At 40.7% G+C, this 26895-nt stretch overlaps 1 protein-coding gene across 3 annotated transcripts in view; it reads right to left on the bottom strand.

Annotated features, from left to right (window-relative positions):
- The window catches only part of GRID1 (glutamate ionotropic receptor delta type subunit 1), a 677264-nt gene that overhangs the window by 104869 nt on the left and 545500 nt on the right, over nt 1-26895 (bottom strand). For all 3 annotated transcript variants that reach the window (XM_081563134.1, XM_081563129.1, XM_081563135.1), the window contains exons 9-12: nt 18791-18892; nt 17204-17401; nt 13617-13941; nt 12313-12451 (exon numbers count right to left, since the gene is read on the bottom strand). In XM_081563134.1, coding sequence (XP_081419260.1) covers nt 12313-12451; nt 13617-13941; nt 17204-17401; nt 18791-18892 — 764 coding nt within the window. The remainder of the gene's footprint in view (nt 1-12312; nt 12452-13616; nt 13942-17203; nt 17402-18790; nt 18893-26895) is intronic.

The following is a 26895-nucleotide window of genomic DNA, read 5'->3' as shown; positions in this document are numbered from 1 at the left end:
AAATCTACATATCGCACAATACAGGAATAAGCCCTAGGTAGACTATGACCTTCAGTTAATAACAATGCATCACTGTCAGCTCAGCAAATGTAACACATTAATGCAAAATAATAATAATACTAGTTCTGAAAGAGATAGGAATACCAGACCACTTGACGCCTCCTGAGAAATCTGTATGCAGGTCAGGAAGCAACAGTTAGAACAACTGGGCATGAAATAACAGACTGGTTCCAAATAGGAAAAGGAGTACGTCAAGGCTGTATTTTGTCACTCTGCTTATTTAACTTATATGTAGAGTACATCATGAAAACGCTAGGCTGGATGAAGCACAAGCTGGAAGCAAGATTGCCGGGAGAAATATCAATAACCTCAGATATGCAGATGACACCACCCTTATGGCAGAAAGTGAAGAACTAAAGAGTCTCTTGATGAAAGTGAAAGAGGAGAGTGAAAAAGTTGGCTTAAAGCTCAACATTCAGAAAACAAAGATCATGGCATCTGGTCCCATCACTTCATGGCAAATAGATGGAGAAACAGTGGAAACAGTGGCTGACTTTATTTTCTTGGGTTCTAAAATCACTGCAGATGGTGACTGAAACCATGAAATTAAAAGATGCTTACTCCTTTTAAGAACAGTTATGACCAACCTAGACAGCATATTAAAAAGCAGAGATATTACTTTGCCAACAAAGGTTCGTCTAGTCAAGGCTATGTTTTTTCCAGTAGTCATGTGTGGATATGACAGTTGGGCTATAAAGAAAGCTGAGCACTGAAGAGTTGATGCTTTTGAACTGTAGTATTGGAGAAGACTCTCGAGAGTCCCTTGGACTCCAAGGAGATCCAACCAGTCCATTCTAAAGGAAATCAGTCCTGAATATCTGAATATTCACTGGAAGGACTAATGTTGCAGCTGAAACTCCGATACTTTGGCCACCTGATGGGAAGAGTTGACTCATTGGAAAAGACCCTGATGCTGGGAAAGATTGAGGGCAGGAAGAGAAGGGGACCACAGAGATGAGATGGTTGGATGGCATCACCAACTCAATGGGCACGAGTTTGAGTAAACTCCGGGGGTTGGTGATGGACAGGGAGCTCTGGAGTGCTGCAATTCATGGGGTCGCAAAGAGTCAGACAGGACTGAGTGACTGAACTGAACTGAACTGAATAACAATAGGGGAGATTGGGGGAGAGGGTATTTGGAAACTCTCTATACTTTCCACTCAATTTTCCTAGAAACTTAAAACCATTCAAGAAAATAGTCTATTTTTTAAAAAAATAGAAGGTGTGAGAAATTGCAATTTGAGTCCCTGGGGCATGCCACTTTAGGGTAGCCATAGAGAAGCGTCATCTTCTTGAGGAGTCTACACAACAAATCCGAGGAAGCCCTGTCTCTACATTTATTTAGGATCCCAACACCTGCTTCAGAGAACTGGATTCCAAGCCTTTCGTGTTTCTTTCACCACATGATGCTTTAGTTCTAGATGTGACAGGAAAGAAGCGAACATGTACCCTATTCAGGAGTAGTACAATTCATTTCCCCCTCATGAAACCAGCTTTCCTGAATTATATTAAGTTTGCTAATACATTGCGCACTCATAAGCCTGAGTCTGAATACAAATTCTATAGCCAGTTTGTTCCTGTGGATGATTTATCACAGCCATAAAAATCTGGAGCTTTTCAATTCATGAATCTCATGGTTCCAATGTGAAGGAGTACACAGACTGCAAGCTGCATTTCATGCAATTCTAATGGATCCATGAATACAGGAGCAATAGAGGAATAAAAAGGACAATGAGAAAAAAATCAAAAGATATAGAAAATCTCCAATGTGACCTTTAGTAAAAGGTATTCTATTAACATTTTTCCCAGCAGGAGGCAGACTTTATATCTAACATAAACCTTTGCCCTCAAGATAAAAATAAATAAAGAAAAACAGAAAACAGAGCCAACTCCTTTGCATACAGATCTATACATGGAGTGTGACCCAAAGAGCAGGGAGCACACAACATATTACATCAGAGTTTAGGAGTGACATTCCTCATCCCCAGCTACTGCAGACACACTTCTAGGGATGTGCAGTTCATCACCTCCCAAGGGCGTTCATTCAACTTCAGACACCAGGAAGGGACATTTTGTTGCTGAGCTGAACTCTGTATCTTGACTCATCCTACTCAAAGTTCCCCATTCTCTATATTTTAACAAAAAGAACAAATTTTCCTTCAAAAATTAATTCAATCATATACCATATATTAGGCATGCATAGTTTATGCTATGGACTGAATGCTTTATCCTTGCTCTCCCCTCAAATTCACGTGCTGAATCCCTCATCTCTGATGTGATGATATTTGGAGGTGGATCTATAACTCAGACGGTAAAGAATCTGCCTGCAACACAGAAGACCCAGGTTCAGTCCCTGGGTTGGGAGGATCCTCTGAAGAAGGAAATGGTAATCCGCTGCAGTATTCTTGCCTGGAGAATCCCATGGACAGAGGAGCCTGGGGGGCTACAGTCCATGAGGTCGCAAAGAGTCAGACATGACTGAGTGACTAACACTACACTACACTACTACAGGGTCATGAGGGTGGAGCCCCCTTGATGGGATTAGTGACCTTATAAAAAGAAGAAATGAGACCAGTGGTCCCTCTCTCTCCACCATGCAGAGAGAAGAAGGCCATCTGCAAGCCTTGGAAGAAGACTCTCACCAAGAACCAAACCTGCTGGCACTGAGATCTTGGACTCCCCAGCCCCTAGAGCTATGAGAAATAAATTCCTATTGTTTAGGTCACCCAGTCTATGATATTTTGTTATGGCAGGTGACCTGTGCCAGACACTGTGCCAAGGGTTGGTTATACAATGGGGAACAAACAAACTCAGTAGCCAGATCCAAGGAATTTATGATCTAGAAAGATGGATGCATTGTAACAAACAGTAAACACATAAACTCATTTATATACAATGTGACAATTGCTAAGAAAGAAAAGTACTGAAGTACATGAAAGAGAAAAATAGAAAAGGGTGATGTAATTTGAGGAGTATCCAGGAAGGGCTACTATGAGGAGGTGACATTTGAGTAGAGACTTGAAAAATGACTCAGTGTTGGCTAGGTCAAAAGCATAGAAGAGTATTCCAAAAATAACTAGCTTAGTGAAGGCCAAGGAGCAGAAAACTAACTGTAATCTTCGAGAAGCATTGTGAAGCCAGGAAAGCAAGAGCACTGAGAAATAAGATTAAATACAGTTGGACAGAGGACATGCAGATGCCCCTACAGCTTTGTAGAAAGTCAGAAATCAAGTAGTGCCAGTCTTCCAACTTCGTTCTTTTTCAAAATTCTATTCTTCATTCATCTCTTCCAGTTCTATTTTTGAAGTCTGCTGAAGTTTTAATGGATATTGTATTGAACCTTTAGCTCAATTAGGAAGATTTGCCGTCTCAACAATATCGAGAATTTGAATCCATGAATACTGGATATCTCTCCACTTATTTAGATTTTTAATTTTTCTTGATGACATTTTTCACTAAATTTTCTGCTAAGAGTTTAATATTTATACACCTCAAAAAATATTCCTATGAACTTTATACCTTTGGGGATATTGTAATATTTTTAAAATTTGTCTTCCAATTGTTGGTTTGCTGCTGCTGCAAAGTCACTCCAGTCATGTCCGACTCTTCGCGACCCCATGGACCACAGCCTACCAGGCTCCTCCGTCCATGGGATTTTCCAGGCAAGAGTACTGGAGTGGGGTACCATTGCCTTCTCCGAATTGTTGGTTTACTAGTATGTAAAAACATAATTGGTTTTTATATAGGGATTTTGTTTCTGGCAACTTATGAAGATTTATTTATTAGACAAGTTTATTAGAAGATTGTTAGGATTTTTCACAAAGATGATCATGTTATCAGAAAGTAGACAGTGGAATTTCTCAAGTCTGTGAAAGTGAAAGTGTCAGTGGCCCAGTCGTGCCCAACTCTTTGTAACCCCATGGATTGTGGGTAACCCCAGGTTCCTCTGTCCATGGGATTCTCCAGTCAGGAATACTGGAGTGAGTTGCATTCCTTTCTTCAGGGGATCTTTCCAACCCATGGATGGAACCTGGGTCTCCTGCATTGCAGGTAGATTCTTTACTGTCTGAGCCACCAGGGAAGACCCTTCTCAAGTCTATACAACTTCATTTCTTTTATTGCTTGTTGGTCACACAAGGGCCTGAAATATTATGTTAGCGAAAAAGCATCATTAAATTTGTTGTTAGTAGTCAGTTCTCTTGTTTGTGCCTGTTATCAGGGTATGGAAATTTCTTTTTATATATTTATTCATTAATCATGAACAGGAATTTAATTTTGTCAGATTCTTTTCTGTATCATCTGAGATGATCACATACATGATTTTCGTCCTTGATTTTTAACGTGGTGAATCACATTAATTGGTTCTCAAATACTGAAACAAGTTATATCCCAAGGATAAGACTGCAGTGGAATATGATGTATTATCATTTTTATATATTTCTAGATTCAATGTGCTACCATTTTGTTGAGGATGTTTACATCTAAGGTTCATAGGGGATATTGGGCAGTGACTTTCTTTTCTTGTAATATCTTTTTTGGCTTTTGGTATCAGAATTATGTCAGTTTTGTTAAATGAATTAAAAAACATTTTCTCCTCTATCTTCTGAAAGAGTTTACAATTAGTGTTATTTAATTGAGTGTTGGCTAGAACTCATCAGCAATGCCATCTGGGCCTGGAATTTCATTCATAGTGAGGCTTACAAATCTAGTATCTTTAATAGATGTATCAATATTCATATTTTCTCATTTTAAAAAATTTTCATAAACTCTTTTTAAACTAAGGTATCCATTTCATTAAGCTGTTAAATTTATTGGGACAAAGGTGTTGATAATATCATCTTATTATTCACTTAATGTTTAAAAGATCTATGGTGAAATCCCCACTTTCAATCCCGATATTAATACTTTCAGTTTTCTCTAATTTTTCTTGAATAGCCTTGCTTGAGGTTTATTAACTTTATTAAACTTATCAAACAACCAAATCAAATTAAGACTGCTAATTTTCTATCTTGTTAAACATACTCTATGTCTTTCTTTAAAGTTGCTTTGAGTTTAGCCTGTTCTTATTTTTTTTATCTTTTTTGAGAGGGAAACTAAGAATCTCAAATTTAAGCATTTTCTGTTCCTTATTAGGCATTTAAGGCTATAAACTTTCCTTTAAGCATTGTTTTACCTGCATTCCACGCATTTTGATATGTTGTATTTTCATTATCACTTACTTACAAGTATGTTTTTACATTTCTTTTATGATTTTTTTCTTTGACCCATAGGTTTAGAATTATGCTATTTAAATTTCATTGGGAATTTTCTAGTTTTTAAACAATTAATTTCTATTTTAACTTAATTATAGTGCTAGAACATACTTGGTCAGATTTTGAAATTGACTGTGACTGAGATTTAACTCTATGGCTCAATGAATGCTGCATCTTGGTGAATGCATACTTGAAAAAGATGTGTATTCTGCAATTGCTGGGTATAGCATTCCATAAATGTCAATTATGTAACATGGGTTGACAGCATTATTTAGATTTTCTGTAACCTTATTAGGGTTTCCCTGGTGGCTCAGATGGTAAAAAATCCGTGGGCAATGGGGGAGACCTGAATTTGCTCCCTGGGTTGGGAAGATCCTCTAGAGGAGGACATGGCAACATGCTCCGGCTCCAGTATTCTTGCCTGGAGGATCCCCATGGACATAGGAGCCCAGCAGGCTACAGTCCATGGGATGACAACTGACTGACATGACAACTGATAGACACGACTGACTGACTAAGCATAGCATAGCATATAGCCTTACTAGGTTTCCTTTCGCTTGTTATGTCAATTTCTAAGAGAATGAAATTAAAATTTGGACTATATTAGATGTTTCTATTTGTCCTATTAAGTTTGTCATTTTTAAAAATCATTTTGAAGAATAATAGAATTCTGGATCTGATACAATATTTCAGAAATATAAAACAAATGACTACAAAAGTTAGCAGGCATTGGAACAGCATTTCCTCAGAAAAAGCTACTAACTCTGTATCATTCTGATGTGGACACCTACAATCATCTGTGGTGAAATGTGAAGACGGGCCAGTGATCCAGCAAAGGGGGGAAAGACTTATCAAATTTTATATCATAAACTTGGATGTTTGTTACATGGTGTAAACATATTTGGAATTGTTCTTTTATTGCTATGTAATCCCCTGTAATACCATATGGCATAAAGTCTACTTTGTCTAATATTGAGATGGCCTCTTATACTTACAATTTGTATGGTATATCTTTTCCTTCAATCTCAATCTACCTGTTCAGTTCAGTTTAGTTCAGTCACTCAGTCGTGTCTGACTATTTGTGACCCCATGAACCACAGCACGCCAGGCCTCCCTGTCCATCACCAACTCCCAGAGTTTGCCCAAACTCATGTCCATTGAGTCGGTGATGCCATCCAGCCATCTCATCCTCTGTCGTCCCCTTCTGCTCCTGCCTTCAATCCTTCCCAGCATCAGGGTCTTTTCAACTGAGTCAGCTCTTTGCATCAAGTGGCCAAAGTACTGGAGTTTCAGCTTCAACATCAGTCCTTCCAATGAACACCCAGGACTGATCTCCTTTAGGATGGACTGGCTGGATCTCCTTGCAGTCCAAGGGACTCTCAAGAATCTTCTCCAACATCACAGTTCAAAAGCATCAATTCTTTGGTGCTCAGCTTTCTTCACCGTCCAACTCTCACATCCATATGTGACTACTGGAAAAACCATAGCCTTGACTAGACAGACCTTTGTTGACAAAGTAATGTCTCTGCTTTTTTTTTTTGGTTTTATTTATTTATGTTTTTTTAAATGAATTTATTTTCTATGTTTTAACTTTACAATATTGTATTTGTTATGCCATACATTGACATGAATCCACCAGGGGTGTACATGTGTTCCTCTTCCAGAACCCCCCTTCTACCTCCCTCCCCATCCCTCCAGGTCATCCCAGTGCACCAGCCCCAAGCACCCTGTATCATGCGTTGAACATGGACTGGCGATTCGTTTCACATATGATAATTTACATGCTTCAATGCCATTCTCCCATATCATCCCACCCTCGCCCTCTCCCATAGAGTCCTACTGTTCTATTTATCTCTGTCTCTTTTGATGTCTCGCATACAGGGTTATCGTTCAGTCAGTTCAGTTCAGTCGCTCAGTCGTGTCCAACTCTTTGTGACCCCATGAGTCGCAGCATGCCAGGCCTCCTTGTACAACACCAACTCCTGGAGTTTACCCAAACCCATGTCCATCGAGTTGGTGATGCCATCCAGCCATCTCATCCTCTGTCGTCCCCTTCTCCTCCTGTCCCCAATCCTTCCCAGCATTAGGGCTCTTTCCAATGAGTCAACTCTTTGCATGAGGTAGCCAAAGTATTGGAGTTTCAGCTTCAACATCAGTCCTTCCAATGAACACCCAGGACTGATCTCCTTTAGGATGGACTGGTTGGATCTCTTTGCAGTCCAAGGGACTCTCAAGAGTCTTCTCCAACACCACAGTTCAAAAGCATCAATTCTTCAGCACAGCTTTCTTCACCATCCAGCTCTCACATCCATACATGACCACTGGAAAAACCATAGCCTTAACTAGACGGAACTTTTTTGGCAAAGTAACGTCTCTGCTTTTAAATATGCTATCTAGGTTGGTCATAACCTTCCTTCCAAGGAGTAAGCATCTTTCAATTTCATGTCTGCAATCACCAACAGCAGTGATTTTGGAGCCCCAAAGAATAAAGTCAGCCACTGTTTCCACTGTTTCCCCATCTATTTGCCGTGAACTGATGGGACCGGATGCCATGATCTTAGTTTTCTGAATGTTGAGCTTTAAGCCAACATTTTCACTCTCCTCTTTCACTTTCATCAAGAGGCTCTTTAGTTCTTCTTCACTTTCTGCCATAAGGCTGGTGTCATCTGCATATCTGAGGTTATTAATATTTCTCCTAGCAATCTTGATTCCAGCTTGTGCTTCCTCCAGCCCAGCGTTTCTCATGATGTACTCTGCATGTAAGTTAAATAAGCAAGGTGACAATATACAGCCTTGATGTACTCCTTTTCCTATTTGGAACCAGTCTGTTGTTCCATGCCCAGTTCTAACTGTTGCTTCCTGACCTGCATACACGTTTCTCAAGAGGCAGGTCAGATGGTCTGGTATTCCCATCTCTTTCAGAATTTTCCACAGTTTATTGTGATCCATACAAAGTCTTTGGCATAGTCAATAAAGCAGAAATAGATGTTTTTCTGGAACTCTCTTGCTTTTTTGATGATCCAGCGAATGTTGGCAATTCGATCTCTGGTTCCTCTGCCTTTTCTAAATCCAGCTTGAACATCTGGAAGTTCACGGTTCACGTATTGCTGAAGTCTGGCTTGGAGAATTTTGAACATTACTTTACTAGCGTGTGAGATGAGTGCAATTGTGCGGTAGTTTGAGCATTCTTTGGCATTGTCTTTCTTTGGGATTGGAATGAAAACTGACCTTTTCCAGTCCTGTGGCCACTGCTGAGTTTTCCAAATTTGCTTGCATATCGAGTGCAGCACTTTCACAGCATCATCTTTCAGGATTTGAAATAGCTCAACTGGAATTCCATCACCTCCACTAGCTTTGTTTGTAGTGATACTTCTTAAGGCCCACGTGGCTTCACATTCCAGGATGTCTGGCTCTAGGTGAGTGATCACACCATCGTGATTATCTGGGTCGTGAAGATCTTTTTTGTATAGTTCTTCTATGTGTTCTTGCCACCTCTTCTTAATATCTTCTCCTTCTGTTAAGTCCATACCATTTCTGTCCTTTATTAAGCCCATCTTTGCACGAAATGTTCCCTTGGTATCTCTAATTTTCCTGAAGAGATCTCTAGTCTTTCCCATTCTGTTGTTTTCCTCTATTTCTTTGCATTCATTGCTGAGGAAGGCTTTCTTATCTCTCCTTGCTATTCTTTGGAACTCTGCATTCAAATGGGAATATCTTTCCTTTTCTCCTTTGCTTTTCATTTCTCTTCTTTTCACAGGTATTTGTAAGGCCTCCTCAGACAGCCATTTTGCTTTTTTACATTTCTTTTTCTTGGGGATGGTCTTGATCCCTGTCTCCTGTACAATGTCACAAACCTCTGTCCATATTTCATCAGGCACTCTGTCTATCAGATCTAGTCCCTTAAATCTATTTGTCACTTCCACTGTATAATCATAAGGGATTTGATTTAGGTCATACCTGAATGGTCTAGTGGTTTTCCCCACTTTCTTCAATTTAAGTCTGAATTTGGCAATCTACCTGTGTTTATGTTTAAAATGCTGTAAACAGCATATTTTTCCAGTTTTATAGCTGTTAATGATAGGAGGTCTAGTCAGATACCTGTTACTCATCATGGCATGTGGAGTAAGTCTCATATTCTTTTTCTTGAGTACTGTTAATATGCACCACCTTTCTTTTCCAGTTTGTGGTACCCTGAAGGCAGGAACTGATGGATAGCTCTATTAAAATGCATTTGTTAGTTGCAGCCAATCACTTCAGGCTATTAGGATTTCATAGATCACTTTTTTCTAATTGTTGGCAGTGCTGTTCAAACTTTAATGTGAATAAAATCACTTGGACCTACTTAGATACACATTCTGATTTGTGAGATCTGAGATAAGGACTGAGAGTCTTATGCCAGCAATATTGGTCTGGGTACCACACTATGGATAGCATGGATGTGTAGGTCTTGCTAGCTCACAAAGAGTCTACCAGGTCTTCTATGTCACAGGATACTAACTTGTATGATTTGATGGTGAAAAGTGAATATGTGAAAGTGTGAAGCTAGCATACATAATAAAGTAGAGGATAGTGGGACCAGAGGCAACCTGAAGAGTGTTACCATCACCAAAGTCATTCAAATTCAAATATTCAGCATACTAATCTGGTAAAACCCCCAACAAACTTGCAAAGTAAATTCAGATCACATCCAACTGTTCATGATTCCTGTTCAATGTCTTACTCCATAAATTAATTTTAAAAATGGAAACTTCACATCCAAATTTACAAAACTGAAAATGACAAAACTTTCAGAAAAACAAACAAAATATCCAAGATTATCTTCAGGTCTAGGACCTGGCAGAGTTAGACTTAACACCAAAAGCATGATTCACAAAAGAATAAATTTATAAATTGAACCTCATAAAAATTAAAAACTTTTCTTTGTGAAAGACTTTGTTAAGAACTTGAAAAACAAACTTCAGAGCAGGGGAAAATATTTGCAAACCATACATCTGGCAAGAAACCAGTATCTAAAATATATAAAGAACTTTCAAAACTCAATATTAATAAACAATCCAGTGAGAAAATGGGCAAAATATATAACGATATATTTCATCAAAGAAAATATAGCAATAAGCACATGAAAAGGTATTCACTATAATTAGTCATTAGGGAAACAAAAAGCCACAATGCACTATCATACCATGACTATCAAAAGGCAAAGTAAAAAAATACTGATACACTAAATACTGGTAAAGATGCAAAGAAACTGGATCATTCCTACATCCGTAGTAGTAATTTAAAGTGATAGTTACTCTAGAAAGCAGTTTGATCATTTTTTTATAAAACTCAACATGCTATTACCACAAGATACAGCAATTGCATTCTTGGATATGTACTACCTATTAATGAAAATGCAGATTCACACAAAAACCTTCACACAAATATGCGCGGTGGATTTATTCATAATTGCCCCAAACTGGAAAAAACCTAGATATACTTCAATGGGGGGATTATTAAATAAATTGTGTTACATTGGATTCTACCGAGCAACAAAAAGCAATGAACTGTTAATACACACAACAATTCGAAAGAATCTCCAGAGAATTATACTGAAAGAAAAAGCTAATCCTAAAAGTGTGGTTCTATTTACATACTACATATTTGAAATGACAAATTTCAGAGATAGAGAGCACATTAGAGTCTGTTAGGTGTTAAGAATGGGACAAGAGGTGAAGAAGTGCGAAGGAGGTGGGTGTGGTTATAAAAGAACAACACAAGTAATTCTTGTAGAAACAAAATTATTATACTTAGTATCTTTACTGTGGTGGTGGATACACAAATCTACATATACAATAAGACTGTATAGAATCAAATGCATACACACACACACACACACACAGAAATGAGTGCGAGAATGAGAGGAGAAATTTGAATAGAATCAGTCAATTGTATCAATGTTCATATCCTAGTTTTGCAAAATGCTACCATTGGGTGAAACTGGCTAAAAGATATTCTGAGATCTCTCTGCATTATTACTTATAATTGCAAGTGAATCTATAATTATCTCAATAAAAGTGTCAGTTAAAATTAAAACTAGACCAGATCATTCTGAATTTTTAATCCTAATCAAGGAATCTCTCCTCTTTCAAATAGGCATTTGGGAGCTACAGAAGCTGGTTGAATATGGATGACTTGACTAGGGTCATGGATTAAAAGAATTGACATAATGACAGTAAGTATGATGGATTAAAGAAGAAATTGCCAAAGGCAGGGACACAGAAAAGCATAATCAGGGATCAAAAAAGAGACAATATTGAGGTTGATAATGCACCCAAAGAAGTGCGGACTAAATTTGTGCCACTGGTCAGTTCAGCAACCACATAGCCAGCAGATGTTCACTTTATCCAAGTTCTTTTGTAATTCACACAGTAGGTGAGAATCTGATTATAAAGCAAAGGCATTTCTGAGTTATTTCACTATGTTGAACTAATTCTTTTATGCTCTATTTTTAGCATTTTGGTTAAAATGAAACATTTTTAGTTCTTGGTTTCAATAATTTTACAATTTTATAACTGTAAATGAAATACATTTTCTAATCACTATGATAATTAGGCATGTTTTAAAAAATATTTTTTAGATGTTTGAAGATTGGAGAATTGGAGAAATATATTAGATTTGTGGTTTTAATTAAATGTTTAGAAAATTTTGATTAAATAAGTTTGTAATCAATATTGAAATGTCTGAGGACATTTAATTTGCTGATTTTTAATTTTTTGACTTATTAGTTACAAGTAGAATTTAAATGTTCAAAGAAATACTAGTCAGTGAATTTATGCATGTATTTAATTGTACATAAAATAAAATACAACAGGAGTGAAGTTCCTCATGCATTAAAGATTACTACCATCAAATTGCAGATCTGGAATCTAAGTCCTTCTCTGCCTCCATGACACCAGGCCACCGTGGCTAGGTTTGCATCCTTTCTTTACAGCCTTCTGGAAGGAGTAATGGACCTTACCTTATGGGGTTGTCCATCCTGGACACTGTGAGGAAGGCGGCGAGATTGGCTGTGTAGGAGGAACACACGATAAGAGTAAAGAGCCACCAGCTGCCCATCACAATTCTCATGGCCATGGAGTTCACTGAGGATTCTCCACCTGCAGGAGACAGGCAAAGGGGATTGGTCCAAGGTTTCTGCTCTCACTCCTATCCCGAGAAATTCTCTGCCCTGCAGCCAGGCATAAGGAACCACCCCTGGTGATGAGCTGAGGATCAAGAAAGTGACTGCCAGCTGGTTATGGTGGACTCTGACAGTTCTGGAAATAAAATCCTAGGACCACCAATCTCAGAAAGGGGTGGAGGACCACAAAATACAGAAAATCTAGGCTTGGCATTTTCAGTGATAGGATGTTTTTGAAAATGCCAACAGGAGAGTTCTGAATATCAAACTCTTCCCCTTAGAAGATTCTCACTGTGTCAAGAATTTCCAAGGTTGCAACCCTATGTAAGGTCCCTATCCATTTTAAATTCACATGAAACAGTCTCAGGAACTCTGTAAATGTAAAATTACCTTCTACCTAGAGGGTTCTCTAGCTTTAAGCCTCAGAAATTAGATGTACCAAATCACTTTTATTAATGTTCGGCCCTCACTAGATGACTTTTTCCTATGATTTTTAGAAATCATTGTATATGACTTATAGTCCGAAGCTGCCTCTTTGAGGTCAATCGTTCCTCCTCGGTGTCTCAGGTGGTAGCAGAAGAAAGCTCCTTGCTGACTATTATTATATAACCTCTCGAGCAGATAATACATATTTTGCTATGGTGCAGATAAGTCCAGGACTCACATTAGGAACTTTGTAATTTGTTGTTTCCCATCAAAACTGTAACTCCCCAAGTGCTATCGAGATTTCTTTGAGATAGGAGACTGAATCTCAAGAATGGCTGGAGTATTGCTTAGATGACTGCAAAACAATTGTGATTTTTTAGCCCATGAAGACGTCACATTTAAGCAAGATAGCTTCATTTGACAACCCTGTCTGCATAACAATCAATCTAATGTGGGAGGGGAGGAAAGTGCAAAGCAGAACTAGAAGTTAATTTTATCTAGAGGAAAATCAGGACTCAAAGTTCTTTTTTTTTTATCATTTCATTTACTTTCTATCTGATAATACTTGGAGTACAGCATGATATTAGGACCACCCTAGAAGTTAAATAAAATTGCATTTAAAATGACTTTGGGAACATGAATCTAAGAATGTTGTCAGCGGACAAGTCCTTCCAGGACCTTGGCATTACTCCAGCATGGAGAAACCGGGACGGTACCTTGCTGTACGAAGGCTCCATAGACGATCCAGATGGCACTGTGCAAGGTGGCGGAAGCAGATGGCCGAGGCTGGGCTGCACTCTGAGCCCTCACGGCCTGTATCCGGTTCAAAACGAATATCAGGACACCAACCACGGGGATGGCTGCCGCAATGCAAGCCCACACGGCAAAATCAAATGGAGCAAAGAGGGAGAAGATGCTGATTTTCTCCTCGGGCTTCTTGATGAGGATTCCCACCGAGTAGTCCATGTACCGCTTGCTGAAGTCCACAACGCTCTCCCTCTCCGGGGTGATGGTGATGGCGGAGATGGCCAGATCTGCTCTCTGAAAGGCAAATCTATCTGGTCAGAAGGCAGTCCTCAGATTACTGCTGGGTTCTACCTTTGCCCAAGGCCTGTCCACTGCCCTTTGGGTTGTTCAATTCAGAGGAAAAGGCTTCAAGAGTTGACACCTCATGATTTTGAACATTGTAAGGAAAATCCAGCACCAGGTTGTCTGCCATTACCACCTTCACCTTACAAATGTCTCCCCCAAACCCTAAAAACTCTTGGAAACCACTTCTGGAGGAAAGAGCCTATCACCATTTTCATTTCTGTGTGAATTGTAGGTTTTCTTCATTTTCTTAATGATTCCCTCAGTGAACTATCTCTTTCCTTTTACTGGTATTTCCATCTTACTGCCCACCCTTCTCCCCACCCTGTATCCTATCTTCTTCTGGACCTGTCTTCATCCTTCCTATACTTCAAGACTACAGGGACACTCCAATATTCCATCAAACCTCTCCAAACTCCATAAGCCCACACAGATATATCTCTTCTCTAAAATACTGTTGAAGTTATATGGAGAGTGTGCAACTACCTTGAATCTCATTAGAGTATCAGTCCTAGGTTGCTTTATATGCAGGCTCTATGCCAGAGAGTAGCATATTCCAAGAAAAAAGGGATCATCTTCCTTCTTCTACTTCCCTTAACTCATGGCTTCTCAGACATATGGTTGATTCTTCCTTTAGTAAAGCCAAGCAGTGAAGGGGCCCCCGGGGCATCCTCTGCTGTGACCTCAAAAGTACCTCCCAAGATTTCTGCTTTCCAAGATGAGCTTAATTTAAAAATAGACAAAGATCCCATTAAGGTGAAACTAGATTGTGAGGTTAAAGCTGCCAAGACTGGTGGAGACTAAGATCCTTCTGCCTGAGTTGATGCTGGTATAAGAGCATTAAAATTGTACAGTGATCATCTCTATCTTGGCTCTCTAAGTAGGAGGCACTGTCAGAACTAGGTTTATTTTAGAATGACCAGTTGTGACAGCTTATGCAAACTACATATTCAAACTGGGGAAAACTACATAGAAGAACTTTATCAGGTCCAATATGCAGGCTGGAGGGGAAGATATACTGATTGCCAAACTGAAATCCAACAACATACCTAGAGTAAAGAGAACAAATGTTGGAGGTGACCGTGTCAGCTCTCAAACTTGCCATATGTGCATCTCTCATTCTTGCTTCTCTTCTCAGAAGCCCAAGATCCAGGGAGGTTTTTTTTTTTGTTTTTGTTTTTTTGTTTTGTTTATGTTTGGAGAATATTTAAGGACTGAGAAGAAAATCTAGGGGACAGGATAGGTTAACAACATAGGATGGAGGGAAACTAATGTATGAAACCAGGTCCAGGGAAAGCACAAGGGAGGTGACCGGTGCCACCAGTGAGGGGTGAGCTATAATAGGAGGAAAAACACTCCCCACTCTGAAACTGGAGGTGAGAGCACATGTCTGCAGATGTGATCTTTATAGGAAGTTGAAGTAGAATCTCATGTCCAGATGTCTTCATTTTTTTCCTTAATAGAGGAGCACTTCTTTTTTCTAGTTTAAGATAGGAGATTATTAGGTTGCTTGAGGAGAAAGATAAAGTTTTGCAACAGTTTCTAAGGAATGTTGCCAAGGGACCCAATAAAGGCCACGTTAAGGAAATGGGGCTGTCTTGAAGGCCCAGCTGAGGTGGAAGGCCACACATTGTTTATGCATCCATCTGGACAAACTTGCGGTTTTCTCCTCTAATTGCATACAGCAACCTGGATGTCAGAGTCAGAAGGTAGGTAATAGAACCAAGTCAGGGTTTCAATGTAACAAGAAATCAAGAATAATTTAAGAGAATCACAAAAGATGAAGGGAACAGGGGTTTATCTGGACAACCACAGAGGGCATGCCGGGCGGGAAAGGATGCCATATCAGAAAGGCACAGAAATCTCAGAGAAGAGCGAACCTCAAATACATGTGCCAAGTGAAAAGGGTCAGACACATAAGACGGGTATGGTATGACTGCTTTTACAGTACATATTTGCAAAAGCAAATCTATAGACTTAGAAAGTAGATTAAGGGTTGCCTAGGGATGGGGTTGGAATGGGATTAATTATAAATTAGTATGACGAATCTCATTGGGGTGATGGAAGTATTGCAAAATTAGACACGGTGATGTTGCACAGCTCACTAAATTTCCTAGAAACCATGAATGATACTTCTGAAATGGGTGTGGATTATATATAAATTATTTCACAATAATGTTGTTATGGGTTTGGCTTTTGTTTTTGCTTTCTTTTTTTGTATTAAGTTGATTTAATGAGCAATTTCTTGTCATTAACAGGATTAGAATGCATGCTACTGGAAAAAATTGACAGCTTAGGAGAAACTGGAGAGAACACAGGTATCCTATCTGCTTTTATGGGTTTATAAAGGAAAGGACTTGTGTTTTAAGATAAAATGCCAGAGTCAGAAGGATGACAAGTTGTAGTCATGGAGTGGGACAGTGACAGCAACATGTAAGATGCTAACACGATGCACGGGGACAGGTACTCCAAGGTCACTGGAGATGAGCGGTCAAAGCACTGGAAGCCCAGGGTTATCTGTAGGGATGTCAGAAATGTCAAGATTGATGGTGAGGGAGGGCTTGAGCAGATCCACCAATGTAAATGGCTGTCAGTAAATAACCTAGAGGTCACAGGATGGCAGGGGAAAGGATGGGGACACAGTGAATTGGCCTCATGCCATGGGGACCCAGGTTCTACAGTAAAGAGGAAGAGTAAAGATTTGAAATTAATCTGAGGCACTGGGGAATGCAATTTCACTTATCCATAGCAACGCAGACACACCTATACACTCATTCACACACATACATGCATGTGGACACACACAAGACACACCCACCCACTTCTGTGGGCCATGAAGAAGAGAATAAGCATGCACCAGTCTCCCCCACCCCTGTCCCCATGAGAACTGGGTTCCTATTGCAGCTCAAATATGGGGGTGGATTTCATGAAGGGTGGATTATAGAACAGGCACAATGGGTGTTTCAAAGGAGTGATAGCAATGGACATAGAAGGAAAATCCAGAGTGCCTGGGAATTAGAAAATAAAAGTAAGAATGAGTACAGCAGGGAGGAGGGTGAGGGTGGAGGAAAAGAGATCCTTACTGTGTGGAGAAGGATAACTATGATCTGTCTAGCTGGTCCTGAGGTTCCAACTTCATAATGGGACCAATTAAGACATCACCCCAGAGGCAGACTAGGGGGCCCCTCCCCATGGATCTGCTCTTGGGACCTACCTTGCTGATGAGCTCCCCGATCATTCCGTTCCAGGAGGTGTTATGGAGCTGGTGACCGTACCTGCCATCGGGGGCCTGGTAAATCTCGTATTTGAAGCCCAGAGCCTTGGCCAGTGCATCCAGGACATCGATGGAGAACCCTTTGTAGCGTTTGGGCTGTCCAAGAATGTTCTCAGCCACCATCACAAAAGGCTCTTCCTGAGGACAACAGAATGAATGTTCTTCAACTAAATCACCGGTTCATTAACACACATCTTTCCAGGATCTTATTGGAGAGACCAATCTGATGAACCATAATTTCAGAACATTTGTGGACACATGCACCATATTTACCCAATTTAGGCCTGGAGGCTGAACCTCTCTGACCTTTTCTAAAGTGGTTTATTGACACTCCGGATACAAGGCACACGAAAATCCCTCCAACCAGCATACTGATGGAGGAACAGATTTATTTGTTCTCTGTCATTTCAGACTCAGCTTAGCATCCCATTCTCCTAGGATAACATGGCTTGTTTTCATGCCTCTGTTAGTGACATTCAGGACTCTGTCCTTCGGAAATGCTGTAATTCTTTCGGACACACATAAGAAATGTGAATACCTCTCATCTGGGATAATAAATGACAATAGAGGTCTGTGAACTGAGTTGAGAGAATACTATTACATCTATCGGACTGGACTAGAAAAATGGATGCTGAGTCACAAGACAAGGTCATACCGCACGGCAGATTAAACCTCACTGTCCAAAAGTCCAAAGTCAAGCCATGAGTACGTTAACACATTTTGTTCCGTGTCACATGTGCTCCTGTAGGGCACATGGTCATCTGGAAAACACTTCAGCCTTCCCCACCATAATCCTGTGAAACTGAAAAAAAAAAAGGGGCCTTATGGCAACAGCCCCAGAGACTACACTTCATTTATTTAATTTGGTGTGGGGGCAGTGAGATAAGGTATAATGCTTATTCATGGTGTACATATGGGGGCTGCAGGAATGTCAGTGCCTGTCTTCCCAGCTAATAAGAGATGAATCTAAAATGTCTCCTCCAGTTCTAAAAAATTGAAGAAAGAAATGGGAAGAAAGATGCTGCTAAGGTAACTGAAAGATGTAAAAGTCTGTGGTTCCAAGACAACCCTGAGAGTAATTGCAACAAATGGTCTTCATTGTAAACTTTGTATCACATGGGCCTATCAATGGTGTTGGATTCTAGAAGGATGTCTTCCCAACATCTTTCTGGGGACTCTAGCAAGCAGCAAAAATCTCCTAAGGACAACCAGTAGGTCAAGATCCTACATCCAAAAACAAGTAGAGCTGTTATCCCTGCTCTGGGGTTCAGCCCTGGTTCTGGATGAGTGGTCCTTCTCTAGAGCAGCCCAGTGACCTGCCATGGAGGGTCTCAGAGGCCCTGGAGCAGAATCTCCAATCTTACTCTTCCTTCACTATTCACAAAATTCTTTGAGTGAAAAGCCTATGAAAGCTCAAGCCACTACTCAAGATCCCCTTGTCTCCAAACTCAGCATTAAGCCAAACAGAGAGAAGCCCCTGACTCAAAGCCTGAATGACAGAACTCCCCCATATGCCCAGGATCCTACCAAGACAGTCACCACTTTGAGAGTCAGTCCTTGGAGGCGGCTGCCCATAGGCCTTTCCTGCAGGCTGCCATTCAGGCCCTTCTCCGAGTCCCACGTCGCCAGCTGTGAAGGAAAAAGGGAATGTGAGGGACAGATGGGCACCTGTGCAGACCTTAGGAATCAACTGCTAAAGTGGGCTCCTGAGTCAGACAGCTATACATAGCTATACATATACTATATAGCTATACATATACAGAAGCCCCAGAAGTTTCCCAGAGACCCAGAGCCATCTCACAACCCTAGAAAGAATAAAGCTGTGACAGATAGAGCTCCACCTCCTCCATCAGCTCACCTGGATCTTGAAGACTTAACACATGCTTGAAATGAAACCAATTTGTAGGAACTTGTTTACAGAATAAACATTTATGTCCAATTTTATTCTGTCCACCCACTGACGCCATATCATCGTGCCTCCCACAAAGTGCCCTCTTTCTTTAATGCTCCTTTGACTTGCCCAGGCCAGTGGTCCTTGAGATCAGTTGCTTCACCAGGGCAAGATGAATGAAGTTTAACAGTGAAGCAAGTAACAAAGACCCAGGTTTACAGCTTGTGTTGCACCCTGATGCCAAATGCAAGCAGGACCAAGAGCTCAATGTTTTACCGCAGTGCAAACTCCATAATTTTCCCTGATAGGTAGTCAAGAATACACATGCCTTGAGTCTGCCACATCCTCCCAAGCCTGCAGGATCTAATAGATGCATCCCATCTCTGTCAGGTACCTTAAGATGGTCAAGGAGACGCTATCCTGGCTCAGAAACACCTGCAGACACAGATGCCCTAGAGACTGCTTACCTTCCCTGCATCCCTGCAGGGCCTGAGCAACAATGATAAACCGTTTGTCTGATCAGTTATTCTCAATCATTAATTGGTGAGATGTAAAAATATAGATATTGGCCCCATCTAGAGCCAATATAACCAGGATCTTAGTGCTTGGGCATGAGAAAGGTGAATGCTTTCCCAGTGATCCTGGTTGAAAACCTCTACTCTTCCAGGTCACTGAGGCTCTGACTTAGCTGCACATTAGAATATCTTAAGAGGGCTTTTAAAACATCCTAAAGCCTGGGTCCCACCCATAGAGATTCTGATGTAATTGGTCAGTAGTGGATTGGATATGGATCGTTTAGCTCCCAGAAGATTTTAAGGCACAGCCTGGATTGTGAACCACTGCTATAGATGAAAGCAGTGATCTTCAAACTGTAATACGCAGACAAATCACTCAGGAATTTTGCATGCACATTCTGATCCTGGGACCTGAGATTATTCCTGTCTAACAAGCTCCCAGGTGCTGGTGCTGCTGATCCATGGACCATCAGTTCAGTAGCAAGGGGTTAAAATTCAGATTGTCACAGACAGCATCTTACTCTTCATCAGAGAAAATCCACAAGACACCTAGTTAGGCTGAGCAAAAAGAATTACCCCTCTGTGGAAAAGTGTCACCAGGTTCCCTAAAGGAGGCACCAATAGCATCATTTAAGGACACTTCTACTCTCTCAGCATTTCTCATAGCCCTGATATCTTCGGCAAGGTTAGGGCACACTGAGCCTTGATTATGAGACCACCATTTCAGAATCTGTGGGGTCGTTCTGCCTGAAAGATACTAGAAAACTGAGGGCTACAGCAGAGACATCAGAATGAGCTATGCGATTCTAGAACCAGTTTAAAGGAACCTAGAAACTCTTGCTGTCACTTTGGATATGATACCAGCTAAGACTCATTTCACCCTAAATAATAGGATGCCTGGCAGTGATGAGGATCATTTAGTTAGAGCATGGCCATATACTCTGAGGATCTCCCCACAGTCACCACTAATTCAATTGTGGGGCATTTCAGTGAAGAGCAAAGTTAAGATCTATCACTAAGCCCTCTGCAAAGACATCAAAGATGTCACACTCTGGAAACTGGTATAGTGGAAAGGGAACCTCGTGACTATCTCTCCATTGAGTCTCAGGAAGTAGCCCTGGGACTCAGGATCAGCTCCTGCAGCTGGATGCAAATGCTGGTCAAAGTGAAAAGACAAACTCAGACAAACAGAGTCAAAGTGTTGACCCTTACATTCTTTGGAACCTGTGATACTGGACTTATGGGACTCATGGTGTGGATTTGGGCAGCCTGCATCTCATCCCCAGAATTGTTTAGCCCAGGCATTAGGGCTGCTTAACCCTGTGTGGTCTGTTGCATTCCCTGGATTGGGTGGTATGATGAAGGTCCCCTTTACTCCCTGATGATCTACAGAGTTACGATGGAAGCAATAATGACATGTCAGTTCCAGGGACTGGATATTCTTCTCTGCACCAGGACTTGAATTCCTGACACCTGCTGCCCAACTTCTCAGCACTAGTGAAGGGGCATCTCCACCTTTTGCTGCTCTGGCTTGGACGAGCACCTGGAATGAGGCTCTGCTTGGCATTGATCAGCCAGACTTCATCTGTCTTTCCCTAATCCTGACAGTCAGCTCCAGCACATTCCAACTTTACCAAGTCCCTCATCTTTCTCATGCATATGGTGTTCCCTCCTCTTCACATTCCAGTTCCTTCTGCCTGGAATGCCACTTCTCTTCAACTGGATCTGTTACACTCTTACTCAATTTCTTTCTTTTTCCTTTTGGCCGAGTGGCAAGCAGGATTTTAATTCCCCAACCAGCTATTGAACCTGTACCCCCTGCAATGTAAGCACAGATCCCTAATCACTGGGCCACCAGGGAATTCTCTCAATTTTCTAAAAAAATAAAAAAGAAAAGCTTTCAACTATAGTATTTTTAGATTCACAAAAAAAGTCAAAGAGATTGTGCAGAGACTGTCCATAAACCCCACATCCAGTTTCCCTTGCAGTTAAGGTGTTACTTTAATATCATCATACATTTCCTCACAGTGTTAGTCCCTTAGTCGTGTCTGACTCTTTGAGACCCCATTGACTATAGCCCACCAGCCTCCTCTGTCCATGGAATTCTCCAGGCAAGAATAGTGGAGTGGGTTGCCATTTCCTTCTCCAGGGGATTTTCCAACCTAGGGATCGAACCCAGGTCTCTCACATTGCAGGAGGATTCTTTACTGTCTGAGCCACCAGGGAAGATCTATTTTGGCTCAATTAAGTTATTAGGAAACCTCTACAAATCTCCACTTACAAAGAGATAAAACTAAAGAAAAGTTGTTGTTATTTAGTCACCAAGTCATGTCTGACTCTTTGTGACTCTATGGACTGTAGCCTGCTAGGCTCCTCTGCCCATTGGATTCTCCAGGCAAGAATACTGGAGTGGGGTGCCATTCACTTCTCCAGGGGGTCTTCCTGACCCAGGGATCAAACTTGGGTCTGCTGCATTACAGGTAGATTCTTTAATGCCTGGGCCTCATAACTAATGAAATATTTAGCTCAAATGTCCACCATTGATACAGAGCTGCAGTAGAAATGACCTTCCTCTCTGGACCTAAGTCTGTGATCCTGATGTGCTATTTGGGTTTTTTATCTTATTCCCTGGGATCAAAACCCTGTCTTCATAAACTGTCTCTAGAGGCTCAGGCTCTTGAATTGGACCTTGCCTTGCTTATTCCAATCTCTAGAGTTTCTAACCTTGCCTGAATGCCATTCTCCTCTAGAAGATCAACTCCCTATTACTAGTATAGATTTTGGGAACTTGGAGGTATTAAGTTAGCATATATTTAGGAGCCAATAGATCTATGTTCTAGGTATGTTTCCACCACTTACCTTAGTGACCTCAGCACATTTTACAGCATAGTACTAAATCACAAGAGGCAATAAATATTTTTGAATAAATTTATCTTCATCGAAATTCCATTTTCTTATCCATAAAATGGAATAAAAATGCCTTTCTGCCTACCATGTTGAAGAGCTACTCAAAGGAGAAAATGATTTTAAAATAATACATTAAAAATTGGGGCTTCCCTGGTGGCTCAGTGGTAAAGAATTTGCCTGCTAATGCAGGGGACATGGGTTCAATCCCTGATCTGGGAAGATCCTACATGCTGAGAGCAGCTAGTCCTATAACTAGAGAGTAGCCCCCTCTCTGCACAACTAGAGAAAAGCCTGCACAGTGACTAAGACTCATCTCAGATAAAAATAAAAATAAATAAATAAAATTATAAAAACTTTAAAAAAAGCAGTAGGTTAAAAATCCATAATAACAAAGTAAAGGATCAGGATATAAAAAGGTATGTACAATGGGACCTTAACTGTGTGTGTTTTTTAAAGACAGTGGTTAAAGTGGGAAGAAGTATATTTAAATGCAGTATTTGGATTTATCTTAGTGGTGGAATTATGAATAACCATGATTACCTTTTTATGCTTTTCTAGGCTTTTAACAGGTTTTTCTTTCCTTTCACAAAAAAAGGAAAATAAGATTTCCATAAAAATAACTAGCAAAGGTAATGAGCCAAATGCCCTCACATGTATGATTGAGGGCTGAGTGGAAGGAAGCAATCAGAGTCAAATTATCTGTCAGAAGGTCAAGGCCAGGGTGTGAGTCAGAACTCAATACAACAGTCCTCTGGCTACAAGGAGCTATGGTTGAGGTGCCCATCTCCTAGAGGAGGAACACATCAAGGTTCTGTGGGACAGCATCTTATATTCTAAGATATTTCCAAGATGCTGTGGTACCCAAGAACCTGCTGGGTTTGGAGACAGGGCAGTGGCCCCTCCTAGGACCCAACTCCATGCAGACAGGAAATCTTTCTCCACTAAGGAAGAAGGGCAGCCCCAAACCACGTTAGTTACTTCTCAAGCCATCCTAAGGCTAAGTCATTTAAATCAAAGTGCAACTACATGAGAAAAAAAAAAATTCCTCCAACCTGTAATTATTATTCCTGTTTTTTTGTCTGAAAGTATTTAGGGCTTAAAGATTTTTATTTCATTGTTTTTCAATACAGATTTCTCTCTCCCTGGCCTTCAGGCATCCTGTACTCTGACAAAGAAAGAAAAAACACTTCAAAGAGAAACTAAAATTCTGCCTTCAAACACATCAAAGTAACCATGTTCCAGGAACCTGGATCCTTCCAGTCAAGCAAGAAAGTTTATTATTCCCTCACATCAGCCTGAAGCCGAGCGCCCTAAGCTGAGTGAATCTCCCTATTTCCACAAAGCCTTGCGCTCTTGCCCAAATCTTAAGACCAGAGTGGTAAACCCTCATCATTTTTGAGTGAGGCCATCTCTCTGAGCACCTGATATGTAAGATCAGAACACAGAAAGTCACATCCTTTTCAAACAAAATCTTTTGTTTAAAAGACTGCAGTGGAAATTTAAAATAAATAAAATAAAAGCCTGTAAGTGGATTCCCAAACTTGCAGCCCATCAAGATTAGGAGAGACTGTGTTCTGCCTCCCCCTTGAGGGCACCTGGGGCTCCCAGTTCAGAAAGCTGGAGAAAAACTTTCAGATAATAAAAGCTAAATGAGGCTGATAGGCTTGATAAATGGGAAGCCAGAAAAATCTTTCACCCGGAAAAGTCCTGACACTTAGTCATACAGCTGCAGACCATTTCATTTGTACATAAGTGCATCTATGTTGACTTTCCTCTTGCGTTTTGCAGACGGAATTTTGTTTATGGGATCGATGAATTTATGGCCACAAACAGCCACTTTTGCCAGCTGACCTGTCAAGATCAGAGCCTGAAAAACTAATTTCCAGCACTGTTAAACAAAACGAGAACTGCCACTATTTGATAAGACAGCTATGGTTTTCATTCGTTGCCAAGATCTGCTCTACCCAAACCAGAAGCGAGGACGGAGCCAGAGGTTACAGCGCAATCATCACTTGAAGAGATATATGGTTTCAAAATCTGATGATGACAAACAACTGTTCAAGAGATCAGCCAATTGGAGAATAAATTTCATAAACCATTGGTCTCAGGAAAATATATTTCTTTGAGTCAATCAGGGTGTTCTTCATGTTAGCATTTGAGTTGTGAGATACAGGGGTTTGGGACTTTGTGGCCTAGCCTTATTAAATGCAGGACTATTAACCCTAAATGAGACGTACCTCATTTGGAAGATTGGGCTTTACGGTCTGTCATCTAGTTATAGAAGTGTTATAAAGTGTTGGTTTCTTTCCCTGGGGAGGAGGAAGGAGAGAAGAGGCAATCCAACTGCTTTACAGCCCAGAATATGACCAGCTTCATACGTTGAGCCTTGCCAATTCTTTGGGAGGGAAGGAGGAAGAGAAGAAGGAAAGTAGGTTTGCTTAACCACATATCTCATGCGTGTGTGCGTGCTCAGTCGTTTCAGCCGTGTCAGACTCTTTGTGACCCTATGAACTGTAGCCCACCAGGTATCTTTGTCCATGGGATTCTTCAGGCAAGAATACTAGAGTGGGTTGCCATTTCCTACTCCAGGGGATCTTTCCGACCTAGGGACTGAACCTGTGTCTCTTGCATTGCAGGCATATTCTTTATGGCTGAGTCACCTGGGAAGCCCAACCCCAAATCTCATTTAGCTAAATCCAACAAGACAATAGATCAATAACCTATATCATCACATTTTTGCAAACTGAGTAGGCAATACTTTTGTAGTAAATGTGTCTCAAGAGAGTACGAGAAGCAGGAAGTGAAGTTTTTATGACTGTGCCTATTAGACCTCACAGCCATAGCTGGAGCCCCATCTGAGCAGTATCCTCATCGACTGAGTGCAGACATCTTTGGCTGGGATACAGGCTTCAGTATGATGGCATACTGAGTTTATTATCATGTCAGTACATGGGCTTTTCTGAAATAATAACCCCTCTATTAGTTTTTATTCCTCAGCCCATTTTTATTAGAAAATAAAACCATTTGGTATGTGTTTCAAAGAATCAGAGCCTTGGGTAGGGGTGGGGTGAAGGGGGAATCCACATCTTGCATCACCCTGGATTGGGTGATTCAGCTAGCACTGATCTCAGTCAGGAAACGTACCCTTTAAACTTTGGCTAAATGCAAGGACAATATGCTTAGACACAGAGCATCCTAGAAGCATACTGTAAGCAACTGAAAATAGGATATTGATATGTGTAGCCAAGGTTTCTAAAGAAGGCCTACTCTGAGAATTTATTTTGGGAATTTCAGTGCATCAGGGTTACTAAGGGCAGGCTTGTAGAGTATGAACCACAAGATAGGGTCATCAGATCAGATATATCCATGGAGAAAGGTGCCAGGACCACTCTTGAGGCTCCAGATGTGCTGTACAAGGAGAGGGGAGGGTTCTCACTCTGAGACATAGGATAACTGAAATTCTCAGCCTAGGAGCATTTGCAGAAGGAATTAAGCATTTGGTGAAAGTTGTACTTTCTGAAAACAAGACCCAGCAGAACTTGGGCTAAATGTCCAAAGGAAAGAGCCCTTAGAAAATGAAAGAAAAATGAAATACTCTGGAGAAATATTGTATATGAGAGCTTCATGAAAAAATCTCTAGCAAGGATCAGAGAAAGATACTCCCCTGGTAGTATTACAGAGGAGGGCAAGGAAATCTAGTCATGCCCTTGACCCAAATCACTCGTGATGGAGGCTCCAAACAGACCCAAACTCTAGCTTCTCCTCTCTGAAAGCCTCAGGCACAGAGGGCTCACTGGGCACACACCAACCACCTCCAATGGTGCCAGCAATAAAATTCTTCCGTCACATCCACAGGGAGGATGGTGGTGGTCCAATTTCAGCTTAAGATACAGAAAGCGGCAAGCTGACATTGCTCTCATCGTAACAATCAAACAAACATTCAGATCAACAAAAGATATTTTATTTATTTTTATGTTACTTACTTTATTTATTTATTTGCCTCGTTGTGAGGCATGCGAGATCTTAGTTCGGGATCCCCGACCCGGGATCAAACCCATGCCCCCTGCAGTGGAAGTACAGAAGCTCAGAATCTTAACTGCTGGACCACCAGGGAAATCTCAACAAAACTATATTTTAAAAATCCTCTGAGGACCCTGTGGTCATAAGACCATCTGGCAAACTGAATTTCAAAGGATGAGAAACTCCTCCAAGGAGAGACAGGATATAAGAAATATTTCATCTTTGGCAGAAAATGGCACAAAAGAGGTGGTATTAATAGTTATATGAGTGAATAGAAAGAAATAAAAAACTGAAATTTT

The sequence above is a fragment of the Giraffa tippelskirchi genome, chromosome 2 (genome assembly GCF_054371585.1).
Source record: "Giraffa tippelskirchi isolate mGirTip1 chromosome 2, T2T-mGirTip1v1.2.pri, whole genome shotgun sequence".
In the NCBI taxonomy this organism is placed as follows: Eukaryota; Metazoa; Chordata; class Mammalia; order Artiodactyla; family Giraffidae; genus Giraffa; species Giraffa tippelskirchi.
The sequence above is the reverse complement of the archived record's forward strand: the minus strand, read 5'-3'. Positions and strand labels throughout refer to the sequence as shown.